The following is a 14,519-nucleotide window of genomic DNA, read 5'->3' as shown; positions in this document are numbered from 1 at the left end:
AGACGTGCAAGAGATGGAACTCGTCCGACAAGTTTTCGAATGAACCCCAACCAACCATCGCCACAAAATTCAAGAAGAGTTTGATATCCAACTTGGGCAACACTGCGCTTACGCAGATGTGTCTCCTCATGTTATGCACTTTGGGTCTCGTAGGGGCATCGATAGTCCTTGCTGTTCCGTAGGTACGCACTCCACTAACGAATAGTCTTGCTGACTCTTGTAGCCTGGGTACAACAGACACAATGCAGAAAGCTGCTTGCCGTCAGTACAGCAACGGCTCGATGAATAAGCCAGCTATTTGCTTGCTGTCTGACGAGGATCGCTTCGCGGAGATCTCGGGCGGCTGGGGCGGTTTCAATCGGTCTTTGATTGCTACTTCTTTGGACCCTGACCATATCAGCAATGAGGTGATGTCCTTCGCAATGTGAGTTCACGCAGACTTCTGAGTGATATTTGTTGACCAGACCCAGTTCCAACGGTGCGCAATTCATCTACTCCTTGTTGTATTTGATGATGATCTATAACGTCACCTTGGTCAGCCAGGTATGCACACAACTTCTCGCGAGCGGGGCTTTTGCTAACAAAGAGCAGGAGCGGGACTGGGGCAAGCTCGAGTATGGGCGCAAACGTCTTCGAGCCACCATCGTAGCCGGCGAGAGCTTCGCACAAGATTATCTCTTGCAGCTCCCAAAGAAAATTCTGTTCCCAACCATGGCCTACAGCGTCCTGACGCACTGGATGCTTGGTGAAGCGCTTCAAACCCAGGAAGCCATATGGCTCGAAAACGCTGACGGTCGTCATGTCGAGCACTCAAGATACAATGTAGGCTCGCCTCATTTGCAATGAGATCAATCACTGATAGCAACAGATCACCTACGCTGCATATCCCGTATGGGCAGCAACGTTCCTCAGCTTACTGATGACTGGCGTGTGTTGGTGGGCTTTCACATACAGACGCGAGGGATTTATCCCACAGATGTTCGGTAGCATCAGAGTGCTTTGCGCGGCGACGACACAGCTAGACGATTTCCCTTCGAACGGTATACAATGGGGCGATCTGGGAGAGGGATCGCAATTTCGGCATGCTGGGCTTGCTGCGGAACAGATTCAGAAGATTGTACCAAACGCTCTCTACGCTGGGAAAGATGCAAGAGGCAAGGAAGAATGGGGATGCCAACAGTATGCTCAAAAGACGTACGCTGCCGGAGGCCAGACCGAAACTTGATGGCCAACGGAAAACTCGAAGGAAGCTTGACCGCTGTATCTGAGTCACAGGGCCACCTTTTCCGCGACGGAAAATGACTCGTACATCCAGATCGTAGTCGACCATACCTACGTAGTACCGGAATAAAACAAAGCTTATTTTAATAGCTTGCAATGTTTTGTGCAGCATTTTGCGAGTGCGTGTCCAGCACGGCAGATACTGCATGCATGCTCTCACCGCGCATCCAAAGCCACCAAGCATCATATCGTCAAGTTGTGAAACAGAAGTTGGCCGAGAGTTAGTGCGTTCGATCTGAGAAGTGTCTCGTTCAGCCGTCGACTGCAAAGGTGTTTGGAAGATCGCTCACAACCATGGCCTACTTGCATATGACCACATATTACCAATCCGCAAGGGTGACAACCAGCAAATGGCTGATTGCTATTGTGAGATGATCGCAATTGGCGGCTAATAAACATTCGGAATACCATCAGCACACATGCGTGATTCGGAGTTCATGGCTGCCAACCAACCACGATGATCTAAGGCGATGCCGGACCAGATGACGCTCTGATTGGTCAATTTGAGGACCCGTTGGGCAACGCCCTTTTCCGTGCGACATGCGCCCTACCGACAACTTTGGCAACTTGTCACAGCGCAACACCACACATTCAATGATCTGTTGACGCACGTGCACGCTGGGGTTAGTGAGTACTGTGGAGTCCATAGTTGCAATACGACGATGAAAATTCACTCATCAGCCGTCCCCGATTGTTGAGTGCTGTCGAACCTCGTTTTCATTGAGGCTAACATCTAACGGTATAGTAAGCAAATTCTGCAACCAGGACAATGACACGTCGACTCCACTCAGTCGCGAATACCTAACTTACACTGTCAGGGCCTGTGCACGCTGAGTAATAGCGTAAGGGTCACTGACAGTGTAAGGTAGGTTTTGGCTTGACAACACTTACGAGGCTTAGGGCACATTTATAGAGCATTATTGTTTATCTCTTGGCCGTGGAGGCTAGATTCAGCGGCAATTGAGTTTCCGAAATGAAAATGCGCGTCGCTTCGTGTATTCTTAACTTACACTGTCGAGCTGGCTCTTAGCCTTGAAGTTGTGACAGTGTATGGTAGGAAGAGGCTGAATGCGGCACCACGAAGAACACCAAAAAGCTGGGACTATACAAGCTAGCAGCGCGTTCCAGATAAGTGCCGTATTCATTTCATGATTTTGCCGTCGGCGACAATAACAAGGAGCGTGATTCTTCGAGAATGATTCGAAGGATGCACAGGGTGATGATGAACTCCGATCCTAGTGTCTCGTGCTATTGGCTGCAGCCTGGTGTAGGGCGTGTTGGATCAATCCCCGCGTCTCTCGTTCCCGCGTCCGTCGGCCAAGGCTGCCACTTTGTCAGCTCCCTTGCAACCGCGCCATGCAGCTGTCCCTCGATGAGCTACCATCGACAGATGACTCAGGGAAAGATGTGGTCCAGATGTATAAGATCATCGTTGCCCCAGGCGTTTGCAGCCTCAGACCATCAAATCCACAAAGAACGCCCAGATACAGACGACTCAGATCTTTGCCTGTTCCACACCGCGGGCTAGAATTTACTCCGCACTCACAAGCCTATCTTAGTGTCTCTGTTCCCCACCATCTTGCGCCGTATCTCTCTTTATTTCCAGTCCTCTAGCAGTCGCCTGCTTGAGGCGCACGACATATTTTCAAGATGCCGACCTCCTCGCGCGCATCGATCAGCTCAGCTACCCGAAATCCTATGTCAAGCCTAGGAAACCAGATAGGTGCAAGGGTACGAACGCTTGCGAATGTTGGCCAGCCGAACATCGAGTTCGTCATGGATGACAGCGACGGACCCCGCCGTATAATTCCAAGCTACTCTACTATGGATACTATCTCCGGATATGTAGCCATCACTGCACAAGCCGATACCCAATTTGAGGACATCGATATTGCTTTCGTAGGTGGGTAAATTCATTTCAGACCGAGAGGACAGGAGTTGACCTCAGATGCAGGCACAAGTCACACTTTTGTCGACAGAGTCACCACGTCGCCCTCCATAACGGGACGAGCGGAGAGCAGCCACAGATTCCTTACGCTACGACAACCACTTGACCACACCTGCTTCCCAACACCAAGGATCTTTGAGGCTGGAAAAACGTACAAGTTTCCGTTCACCTTCAACATCCCAGAGAGACTGCTACCCAGGGCATGTACCCACGATGTAGTAGCAGATCACGTTCGCGACCAGCACCTGATGCTTCCTCCAACATTCGGCGATCCAGACTTGTCAGGATTCGGAAGCACTCTTCTTGATGATCTTGCGCCAGACATGTCGAAGATTATCTACGGGGTGAAGGTTCGAATCGCTCAACGAGGGATCTCGGACAACATCCATATCCTTGCAGAGCGAGTAAAGAAAGTCCGTGTCAAGCCCGCTTTTGACGAACAAGCGCCACTCAACATCGACAATAACACAGAATACAAGCCTAAGCAAGAAAAGACAATCAAGAAGGGGTTTTTCAAGGGCAAGCTTGGCACCTTGACTGCTCGCACCATGCAACCGAAGCCCTTTAATATCCCAGGGGCACGCACCTCCGACAACAAACCAATCACTACCATAGCTAAGCTGGTACTGCGGTTCGATCCTGCGGAAGAAGGAGCGCAGCCGCCAGCGCTGGGCTCACTGCACACAAAGCTCAAAGTAACGACCTACTATGCCACGACACCTAGGCAGAACTTGCCCTCCCGCACACACCTGACATATGACGTGTCACAGGGTATCTACGCCGAGAGTGTGGCGTTGAATAGTTTGTGCATTTCCAAGGCCAAGTGGGAGGCGCATACGGCTGCTTCGAACCCCGCACCTGAAAGCTTCACACGCCGTGATTCCGGCATCTCAGACTGTTCTACGGCGAGCGACTCGGCGAACGCATTCGCGACCGGTGTCCTCGTGCCTTCCAGCAACTACAAAAACGGTACTTTCTATACCGCACAGATTCTAGTACCTGTCACTTTGACTGAAAAGAAGAACTTTATCCCAACGTTCCACACGTGTCTCATCTCGCGCATCTATACACTTGGCCTACAATTCGCTCCAGAGGGAGGATCAAGCTTCAATCTGAAAGTTCCGGTCCAGATCTGCGCTGACGGCAGCGATACTGGCATCGAGAACGCACGAGCGCGCAGCGTTGAGGCAGTCATGTACAGAGAGGCTGGAGACGTTTTCACACCTAGAAGTATTGCGCCTCCAAACTTCGACGGTTCACCAAGCACTGCCCATGTGAGGGATGATTTACCGCCCGAATACTCGAGTGCTGCGCCTGCCACTGTGGCGCTTAGAATGAGGGCTTCGATTTGAGCCCTGAATGGAGGCTGGTCCTTCATGAGATAGAGCACTTTTCTCGTACTATGATTTCGGATACCCATTTTCATTGGCTAAATTTCGCGCTGGTTCAGGCGTTGGTTCAGGCGTTGGTTTTGGTGGACATCAGCGCTCATGCGTCTTAATCAAATTGTCGTAGCGACTGCTTGAGACTGCGTCTCACATGCCATTAGGATACCCTTGCTGTACTGTCTATAGTGTAATAAAAATCAATAACAAAAACTCTCTGAAGATCTCAGGTCATATCGACATGATTACCAAGACGGCATTTGCTTGGTCGAGGGCGTTGTCTTCGGAGCTGACAGTCCGAGTATTCCGATGCCAGATTTTATTCCGAAAGCTACAATTCCCAAAAATCTCCAGCCTCACAGGACCTCTCGGCCGATGAGCTACAGGAACACTTCTTAGATTGAATGGAATATGTGGAGCGTGCACTATCGCGGTGTCTCGCTGAGCAATGGCACGTCGATTAAACACTGAATTGCCAAAATCTCTACGAGCCTCACAATATGTTGACGTTACCGCGCATTGGTCATAGAATCGATGATGATCTTCTTTTGGTAGACATAACGCAATTCATGGCTATCTCAAAGGGCTAGATATGCTGATCGCTGGACAACAGATACAAAATGACGTTTGGACAAAGTTGCGGTCAAGTTTGGGAAGAGGCTCGGTGTTGATTGAAGAAGCACAAATTCTCAACCAACTTCTTAGTCAAATCAGCGCAGTGTGTTAGATCCTTGGACCTTTGCCTTCTGGAAGGAGGTATCGAGCATTTCTCAGTGAACATTATGACTGTCGTCGCTGCAGTACCTGTTGTGAAGAATCGACCTCTTGCTGGTCGGTGCAGGGTTAAGAACGAGAATGTTCGTAAGTCTCTGTGCTCTTCTCTCAAAATAGCGTAGCTGTACGTCCTGAACGTCGAAAGGTACGTTCTTTTGTGTTCGTGGAGATCACAGCCACGATCGCTATGGACTCCTTGCCCTTAGTGAACCTATGTATACGGGACAAGAACAACATATGAGCTGACTAGTAGGCCGCAGAAAGAACGATCACTATGATACGAGCTGCTCACTTTGAGGTTAAAGAAGTGGACAGAACTGACGACAAGGGCCGGGGTTCGTCGTGTCGGTCCTTGAATTATGAACAAGGCCATCCTTGCTGCCTCCAACAATCGAGACGGTCTCCAAGATCGGCAGGGTATTTCCCCAATATCTAAGTCTTGAACATATTGAGCGTGTCAGTCCGTTGCTTTCGTCACTAACGCGCTACAGCCCCACTCGGGGCTTGCATGTGTAGGCGTCTTTTATCACAAACCTCAAAAGCACTTGGGAATGCTCCGTTGACCAATCAGCCATCAGTATGTCTGGTTGGAAACTTCGCAACATACGAATACAGGTTGGTAGGTAGTCTCGAAGCAAACCTGTGGAAGTATGCAGCGAATCGACACGCATGTAAGTCGACAGTCCATGGAAACTGGCTACATAACATTGTCAAGAGCGTCGCAATGACACTAAAAATCTCAAGCTCGGGCGTGATCATGGTGTGGCCTGCATCAAGGGAGATGTTCGGCGCCGCCACAACCTTATGTCCCCGAGCCTGAATTGTCAAGCTAGGTTTTTGAAGGGCTTAGACAAAGACGAAATTCCAAAAGGGTAGCAAGGGCAGCGCTTTGAATTGAAAATAGGCACTGAAAAGACCATGGCCAAAGGCATTTTGGCTAGGTTGAGGCGCTTCCGCTTCCCCTTCTGTGAATTTGATTTATTATTTCCGTGGCGTGGCGGTGATGAAGGACAGCAGCAAGCTAACAGCAGCTCCGCTCTGATCGACAGCTAAGGATGGAGCACGTACATACGATAAGACACTATGGACAGCATCGCCACACCACAACACCTAGCTTATTTCGCAGGCATGCTGCAGAAGGTGACGCCGAGCGACGCTCATATATCGCAGAGCTCGAATGTGCACGTTGACTGAAACGAGTTGCGCAACGTGCTACAAAAGAGGGGATCCGGTTTTGGGCGGGCTGGATGCAGACGTGATGTGGTTCGACCCCAGCACCTTCCCCGCGTCACAAGAACACCAACCTTGGAACAGCTACGCGAAACTTTGACAGCTCTTCGCTTAGCCAACCGGCGCACGACCTGAGAGGTCCGGTAAGCTTGTTATGCCCGGAAAGGGCCGTCTTAGTTCTATCGAGCTGGACGCCGCTAGTCTTGGTGTTGTATCATATGAGCATGTCGTTATCCCCAAGTGCTGGGCGTTTTTGTGCCCGCCTTTCGCTCCTCCAGTTCATGCGATCACCACCAGAGGCACAGCGTGTGGTTGAGGGTCTTCGAGCGGTCCACCACAGGTCTCACAACACCTATGCACTTGGATAGCGCATGCCTCTTGCACACTTGCGACACCCATCATAAGCACGAGGCTCGAATCGGCAAACGCGGAGGTTCACTAATCTGTGTGAAAATCCACGCCCAAAAGCACACGACACAGCCAGCGAGATTCACACCTTGAGTCTGTGTCAACATGTCGAATCCTGATGTAACACAGCCCAATGGGAACACCATCATAATTGCGATCATTGTCCCGGCCTGTTGCGTTATCCTTCTGATGACCCTACTCATACTGTGAGTCTTCCCACTCCCTTCATAGTACCCCGATACTAGCAGTTCCGATAAGACATCGCCACCGAACGTATCTCCTGCCAGGACTCAGTCACGATGTCGAAGCAGCGCGGAAAGAAGAACGCGTACGAATGCGGCGGGCCGAGCTGGAGAGCAACATCAAGACCGAACACTTCTACGACTGGCTGGCTGCACAGAAAGAGAAGAACCCTGACTCACTTCTGACTAGTGACCCTGTGTGGTGGGTATACTGAAAGAAGCATGGGTAGATCTGTACTAATCCACTTGCAGTGCGATCTGTCTTGACGAGTTCGACGAGGATGCGCAGATACGGGGTTTGCGATGCTCTCATGCTTTCCACACTCAATGTCTGGACGAGTGGTTTGGTCGCTATAATGAATACTGCCCACTGTGCCACAGAACCATCATACCAGGCAAACGGCCTATGAGACCGCGAATGACGGAACGGCCGCGACCGATGCCTGTCGCTTTTATGGTATGATACCTGTCCGTTCTCTGTACGTGCTACTGGTGGCAAGACTGATCCACTAAGGCTTGACAGGGACATGTCGTTTGAAAACCAACTTGCCGCGCCGTAGACGCATTCTGTGGCTTGATTCTGGCCCCTTGGCGTATACGCCTACGAGTGTCGACAGAGCACACGACAGCTGCGCGATTATCAAGGAAGATGGTTCGATGACAGTGCGGTAAGGCAACGAGCTAGGGACTGCTCGCTTTCGCGAATTCTTCTCCGCGGGATTCTCGTAATTGCCGCTCATCATGCAGCACATATCAACGGGAAGACTGGTGCCATGTCGTGACAGGGTGTCCCTTCCTACGATCGCATCGAATGGTTGCGGAATATGAGTATCCTTGCTCCCCACAAGGAGCGACAAAGACTCGCAGGAACGGAGGCTCAGGCTCCCATACTGCTGCAAAGAGTAATGTGTGAATCTAGGTGCTTTGCTTCAACAGAGGCCTTGACAGTAGTTCCACGCAAGCTTCGATAGCCTGTAGACATTCTGGATAATCAAGTTATGACATATCGTTTGGCAAACATGATCAAAGTGATCTGAACACCCACTTGCTCTTACAGTGAATGAGAAGCTGGTGGTATCTACATCCAATCGCTACCGCAATGGGAGAGCTAGGAATGTCAGGCGACGACTACAGTGCTTTTCGCTGCACAAGGTGATTTGCGGAAGCAAGCAAGCGATTATTCAAGGGACGGCAGTGACTTGAGATGCCTTACTGACACCTCGAGGCAAGATTCTGGACAAAGATGTTGCCTTGGGTGCCACTCGGGTTCGTATTCGTAGGGCATCGTATTGCCACGGACAAGCAAGCAACCAGAGAGTTCCACCCTTGTATGCATGCAAGCATGGCGGAGACCGGCTCCGCAGTCTCCTTTAGTGGGACATGGGGAGCGGGTCGTCCCGTGGCTCGCATTGACATGAGGCTCCCCGAACCGCATGATCTGCACGCTTGAATACATATTACGAGCGCTGGTGAGGGTGGTCTGAGTGGGAGCTGATGCTCCTGCAGCACCGTCACACAGGCTCTTCGTGTCTATGTGGGAGGCACGTACCAAATCCGGGATGCACAGCTGTAAATGCTAGTACGATCTAGAATCTTTGAAAGAACTGAATTGCTTCTGTTCGGTCGTTCCGTCGGTGTGCTGTAGACTCAAAGCTGAGTTGCTGGTTGCCCATTTATCACGTGCATGCTTCTGCAGGCTCGGGTTCTGCAGGGGCGCTTGCGGGAACTTTTTCTTAGACCCGAGTCCACCCCGACCGCCGCCCCATCGGACAACGACACCAAGATTAGACATCGCATTCCATGCTGTGCCATCGCAGAGCCTGCAGGAAATCGATCGCATTCTGGCACTGTCCTCTTCACGTTGGCGTGGCGATGGCGCAAGATGGCTGTGCCTGCCAGGATGCAGCACAGTCTTGGAGGGGAAAAGCGGGTCTCAGCGAAATGTCACGCCACCTCTGGTGGTCTGATATCCTTTCTGGTCCTCCCAGATTCGCGGGCTCGACAGCTCGCGCTTCATTGCTGCACCGAGATACCCGTTCAAGCGACTGAAAAGTTCTTTCGCGTTCAGGTGCTCACCACAACCAGTACTGCACGCCTACGCTCGGAGCCAGTCGGGTGTGTCTCACATTGTACCAAACCCTTTCAACCAGCGCTGTGGAATTCGCCCAGAGTCACCAGCAACTGCCCGAGTTTTGCGCTCTTGTGCATTTATCAAGCGTCACACGCAACGGCTCCTTTCGGGTCGACGAAAACCAACCTTTACTCTTGTGCTTGAACTTAACCCTGTCCCCATCAACACGCTGAGCCGTCTTTGCTACATCCTCGAAACAAGGGAATCTGAAGGAAGAAGTACCGAGCTTATATTCTCTGACCCCAGCCCCTTCGGGCGCCTACGTCCACAATCTAGCCGTTTCATTGGCCTGGTCCGGACACGTTAGCAGGACTCGTGCGTTGATATCTCCTGATCAACGCGTGAGCACTCTCGTGCAACAACCAACCCACTGACCGTCATTATGGCTCTCAATTGGGACGCATTCCTCAATACTGAGAGTCTGAATATACCGCACGACCAATGGTCCGATCTCTCAGCACCTACAACAGGCCCTCCGTCTTCTGATATGCCCAAGTCCATCTCCTCGCAGACTTCAGGGTCCACGCCTGAGGACGCCACAGCTTTTGACACTCTGCTCAGCGGCACATCAGCCGACCCTTATTTCGACGACTCTTTGTTCATATCGAACGACTACTTCCTGAGCGACCTGGAAGTGCTGCAGCCTTATGGCAACATCGTTGCTGGCGGTGGTTCAACGACAGAGTCCTCACCTGAGCCTTCAACCGCTGCTGCCAACTTCTCCACCTACCAGACCCCCGCATCTATGTCGACACACTCTAATCAGTCACCCCAGATGGCGTCACTGCGAAGGCAATCAGTACAACGTGCCAACACGTTCCCTAACCCCGCCTATGAGTCTATGTTCCCCAACAACCTCGAAGCAGGTTTTGTAGAAGATCTAACCTTCCCAAATGGGGTCAAAGACTCACCGTCTCAAACCAAGCCGGCACTCGACAGGACCAAGTCATCCATCGAGCCCACCAAGCGCAGCAAGAACAAGCCCGACATCTTATCTGCTTGCTGGACGTCACCGCTCTGTCCTAACCATGACCAGGACGGACCACCACCAAACCCTTCCACATGTGGCGGAGGCTGTGCTCCTTTCCTGTTCGCTGACCAGGACAACCTACCCAACATCCATGATCTACTTGCTGAGCCTCAAGAGGTCACTGCTGAGGATGGCATCGTGGAGATCCAGCCTCGTCGAAAGAAGAGATCCGAGAGTGAGACGTCGGCAGGCGAGGCTACAGGACGACAGTTTTCCCAACCCAGAAAGACTGCCAGCGATCTCGTCGCTGAAGCAAAGCAACGAATGAAGACCGAGACTACGGAGGACTCTCCGATCCAAGACTCGCCGCCTGCTGCTTCTGACGACAAGCCCAAGAATCGTCGTCGACTGCCACACAATCAGGTCGAGCGCAAGTACCGCGAATCGCTGAACACTCAACTCGAGTCTCTTCGACGTGTTGTCCCGTCTCTTCAACAGAATGCTCGAGGATGCGACGGCGCCGACATCGAGGACCTTCCAACACCGTCAAAGCCAAGCAAAGCCGTCATTCTTGCATCGGCGACGGCTCACATCAAACAACAAGAGAAGGACAAGAAGGCTCTCGCAGATGAAAACACTCTCTTACGAGCACGGGTTAAGGCACTACAGGCACTGGTCAAGTGCGACGACTGCAGCTTGATGCAGTATGTCATGGACATGAAGATCAACGGCCAAGTAAAGTGATCATCGACGTCACTTTCCTCTCCGACAAGATGCTGGCATTTCGTCTAGATACCGGTTCACAAACCCCATTCACTCAGCGACATGAAATTCGTGTCTTCGTTGGTCATAAGAAGCATCTCAATGGGCGTTCAGAAAAGTAGCATTTCCGGGTTGGTTTGTCTGGACAGCCAGTTAGCTCCCGTTCGATGTTTGGGCAAACAGAATCCTTTCGGTCTGTTCGTGTTTCCCTTGACCGACTTTTGGCAACTAGGATCCCTTATCAGGGATTCTCATCCACTCGGCCCGCAGCACATTGACTGCATGTAATGATAGGCGTTAGGAGAACGGGCTGCCATAGACGGCACAATTCTGGGAAACAATACGGCGTTAGAAGGCTGGCTGCACCGCTTATGTGCGGCCAAAGCCGGCTCACTTCAACAAATATGCATCTATCAACTTTACGTTTCGACATCTCAATCCTCCTTTTTCTCCACGTGATTCGAGTCTGTCTCGAAACCTGTCAGGGAATAAGCACTGCCAGTGGGTCAGCGCCAGTCAGGCCTACCGGTGCGGCAGCGGGTGGAAAGATGTTGCATGTTTGAACTCCACTCCAACTCCACTCTGACTCCACCCGACTCCACCCGACTCCACCAAAACCTGCCATAACTCCGCCAAAGCTCCGCTTTGACTCGTGTGGCTGCAGATCAAAAGCTCACCGCCTCGAAAATTGGTGTGGCAAAATCAAAAGGAGAAGGTCGAGCAGAAGATTAAGCCGGATCACCAGGAAGAATCATACATGGAAGTTACGGACAAACAAGTTTCGCGGAATCTAGAGACCGTTTTGTACTCGACAATTAGTGCGATGCACACATGATCATGGCGGAGCGCAATGTCACGGAAAGCGCATGTGGTGATGTTTGAAGTTGAAATGTGATGAATTGTAGCTTTTCGCTTTTCGCAAAACAGGTCCCGTAGGTTTGCCCATGAATCTATAACCAAGTGCGCCAATATTCCCAAAACTGTCCGTTGGTCCTTTCCAAATCCGAGCCAAGTATTAAAGCTGATGTCGTGTTGCGCGCCAATATCAACAAGGTGGCGTTTCCATATAGACGTGAAGAAGTGCTAATATGAACATCGTATAATCTAGATGATAAACATTCTAGTTCTTGAACTGGGGCTCGTCGGCCTCAACAGCTGGTGTAGGGGGAACGGAGCGGTCCTCCCAGTTGGCCTCTGTGATATCGTTAGTGACTTGAATGTAAGGTGAAGATAGAGGTAAGACGTACGGATGGAGCACTGAACGGTGCCAATGGGCCACTGAGGGCCGTCCCAGTTGTCCCAACCCTCCTCGTAGGATGTAATGGCGTCGTGCTCGGCCTTGAAGGCAATCTCCTCAGCAGTGAGCTGGATCTTGGGGATGGCGGTCTGGGCAGACATTGTGATTGATTTTGGTGTGATGTGGTTGTTTGATTTGATTGTTGAAGATATGATGGATGGAATGATGAGAGAAAGAAAGACTGGGAGCTCTCCAGCTTTTCAATGCTTCTGCGAAAATTCTAAATTACGGTCACGATGGATCAAATGTCCGTGCTGGTGTAGACTAAGGTAAAGATAGCTTCGGGGGCAACGCCGCTACCTCGGGGATCGCGAGGCGACACGACTAGCGAGTCAAAAACAGGCACGAGGTACGAGAATTGTGGGGAGATTCGCCTTCCAGAACCCACTTCCCTGGTCGCCTCCCTACTCGTCTCCGGATATTCATGTCTTCCTCCGGATAAACTGGGCTTCTGTGGCGTTGGAGGGCTATCGAATGCGGAGGATGAAGGTGCTAAGGTGCAGAACAAGTTTGATGTTGAGCTCGGGAGAGTCCGGCATCGGTCACGCCATCCAGTCTGTCCATTGTCGAAACTCCGAGTGCAAAACCACATCACCTGCCAGCTCCGCCTGTGTATCAACTGATATTATGTCGCGAGTGCTGATTATGGGCGATCGTTTTCCTGATGCGGAAGCCACGCGTGCGCAATGCGACAATGCAATCGCTGATACTCACACCACCAAGGTACCTATGTTGACACTCTCGTTACAGCTCAAACGCATGCGAAAGTCATAAATTGAAGGTAACACCGCTGGCACTGCAAAGCATCTCCATTAGCAATCATCGCCACCACCACACAATCGACGCTTACAATTGAGATTTTTTGAAATCCCACTTTTGTGGATACCGCGCAGAGTCATCCGCATCCGCATCTCCACGGCATCAATGCACGCCAGAACCGAAACTCGTTCTCCACGGACAAAACCCGCCGTGTCGCACTTCCCCAACATTCTCCACTCTTCCACCTACTCCACTCTTCTTGGTGATCGCCAAAAGATAACGAAGACTCCTTCCCAAATAGACCGTGACGGCGAACATCAACATGCGCATCAAGTCGATCACCATCAAATTGCGGCATTCCTCGTTAGCATCCTGAGTCACATTTTTGCACCAGCTGCGTACCAGCAATGCACATCATCCACACCCTGCTGGGTCGCTTCGCATAGTCACGAGTGTTCGTCAAGGAGTTGTGAAAAGACGGCGACCGTCGTAGACGATGACTTTGTGCTGCTCGAGGAAAGAGACAGTGAGGAGCAGGACGGAGGGCCGATTTGTCGAGAGGCCACCATCGAAAGCTGGAAGGCCCCGAAGAAGGCACGTAGGATGTATGGGGATGCGAGGCGATGGAGCGACCTGCCATATTTTGGCTGCCCATAAGAAAGTCGCGAGTCGAGGGGACTTGACAGCTGGTTTGCGGGCAATGCCACCAAATCAGAATGTGAAGGCCTATCTGAGCAGCAACCAAGGTCCAGACGAGGCGTGGCTGCATGTACAGTTGTACACAGCAAGCGCAGAGGGTGAGACGAGGCTTTTGGGCGTAGCAAGCGATGAATAGTGATACCCTCTTACTTCAAATCCAAGTAAACACCAACGTGCAACACCACTGTGCAGTTCTCGATCGACCGTGCAAAGACTGCAATCGTTCACCAGTGCATGCATGCAACCTGTCTATCAGCCTTGCCAGCCTCGATTTAGAGCCGTGCATTGGTACATCCCTGTCAATCTCTAAGCAAGCTCTTCCTTCGTGGCAACAACATTCGCTACTGCGCACTGGAACGCTCTCGACCCAAAAGGAACGGCCCGGGCGGGACGCCTAGCACGGTTGAAGTGGGAGGTATGAGTCGGGATGCTAGAAGCGTGAAAACTGATTGATAAGGATGCCCAACACGATGCATACCCCTGCAAGCTTGGTGTCTGGCGTCGAATCCTCCGTATCTTGCATATCCTTCTGGAAGGACAGTTATCGAATCTTGTTTTCTTCTGCATCCTGCCGAATTGTTGATATCTCCAGCTCATAACTATGCCTGCTACTTCAATTCCCTATCGAAGTTC

At 51.4% G+C, this 14,519-nt stretch overlaps 5 protein-coding genes across 5 annotated transcripts; all 5 read left to right on the top strand.

Moving 5' to 3' along the window:
- Positions 1-471: 471 nt before the first annotated feature.
- On the top strand, positions 472-1,225 carry C7974DRAFT_303212 (uncharacterized protein; the record flags this gene model as incomplete). Its single annotated transcript, XM_046137935.1, has 3 exons — positions 472-543; positions 589-822; positions 869-1,225. Coding segments are annotated over 3 exons (663 nt in total), but the record flags the coding sequence as incomplete, so codon positions are not given.
- Positions 1,226-2,600: 1,375 nt separating this feature from the next.
- C7974DRAFT_114854 (uncharacterized protein) lies at positions 2,601-4,675 on the top strand. Its single transcript, XM_046135060.1, has 2 exons — positions 2,601-3,184; positions 3,236-4,675. Exons 1-2 carry the CDS (start codon positions 2,932-2,934, stop codon positions 4,579-4,581), a joined length of 1,599 nt encoding a protein of 532 aa, XP_046002006.1. The 5' UTR covers positions 2,601-2,931; the 3' UTR covers positions 4,582-4,675.
- A 2,358-nt stretch (positions 4,676-7,033) lies between these two features.
- On the top strand, positions 7,034-8,126 carry C7974DRAFT_114805 (uncharacterized protein). Its single transcript, XM_046135059.1, has 4 exons — positions 7,034-7,232; positions 7,285-7,470; positions 7,521-7,725; positions 7,792-8,126. Exons 1-4 carry the CDS (start codon positions 7,132-7,134, stop codon positions 7,804-7,806), a joined length of 507 nt encoding a protein of 168 aa, XP_046002005.1. The 5' UTR covers positions 7,034-7,131; the 3' UTR covers positions 7,807-8,126.
- Positions 8,127-9,662: 1,536 nt separating this feature from the next.
- Positions 9,663-11,266, top strand: C7974DRAFT_114626 (uncharacterized protein). The gene has a single exon (XM_046135057.1). The coding sequence runs from the start codon at positions 9,782-9,784 to the stop codon at positions 11,111-11,113; it is 1,332 nt and encodes a 443-aa protein (XP_046002004.1). The 5' UTR covers positions 9,663-9,781; the 3' UTR covers positions 11,114-11,266.
- Positions 11,267-13,026: 1,760 nt separating this feature from the next.
- Positions 13,027-14,018, top strand: C7974DRAFT_114619 (uncharacterized protein). The gene has a single exon (XM_046135056.1). It carries the CDS (start codon positions 13,353-13,355, stop codon positions 13,842-13,844), a length of 492 nt encoding a protein of 163 aa, XP_046002003.1. The 5' UTR covers positions 13,027-13,352; the 3' UTR covers positions 13,845-14,018.
- Positions 14,019-14,519: the final 501 nt, after the last annotated feature.

Source organism: Boeremia exigua (assembly GCF_020726555.1).
Source record: "Boeremia exigua strain MPI-SDFR-AT-0100 chromosome Unknown C7974scaffold_2, whole genome shotgun sequence".
Lineage (NCBI taxonomy): Eukaryota > Fungi > Ascomycota > Dothideomycetes > Pleosporales > Didymellaceae > Boeremia > Boeremia exigua.
This window is presented reverse-complemented; position numbering and strand designations above follow the sequence as displayed.

What these genes read in the sequence shown, in the direction of transcription:
- C7974DRAFT_114626 (XM_046135057.1), top strand. Translation starts at nt 9,782, where the DNA reads ATGGCTCTCAATTGGGACGCATTCCTCAATACTGAGAGTCTGAATATA.
- C7974DRAFT_114619 (XM_046135056.1), top strand. Translation starts at nt 13,353, where the DNA reads ATGCACGCCAGAACCGAAACTCGTTCTCCACGGACAAAACCCGCCGTG.
- C7974DRAFT_114854 (XM_046135060.1), top strand. Translation starts at nt 2,932, where the DNA reads ATGCCGACCTCCTCGCGCGCATCGATCAGCTCAGCTACCCGAAATCCT. An exon ending in CATCGATATTGCTTTCGTAG is followed by an intron (nt 3,185 to 3,235) that starts GTGGGTAAATTC and finishes CCTCAGATGCAG; the next exon opens with GCACAAGTCACACTTTTGTC.
- C7974DRAFT_114805 (XM_046135059.1), top strand. Translation starts at nt 7,132, where the DNA reads ATGTCGAATCCTGATGTAACACAGCCCAATGGGAACACCATCATAATT. An exon ending in CTGATGACCCTACTCATACT is followed by an intron (nt 7,233 to 7,284) that starts GTGAGTCTTCCC and finishes AGTTCCGATAAG; the next exon opens with ACATCGCCACCGAACGTATC. An exon ending in CTGACTAGTGACCCTGTGTG is followed by an intron (nt 7,471 to 7,520) that starts GTGGGTATACTG and finishes ATCCACTTGCAG; the next exon opens with TGCGATCTGTCTTGACGAGT.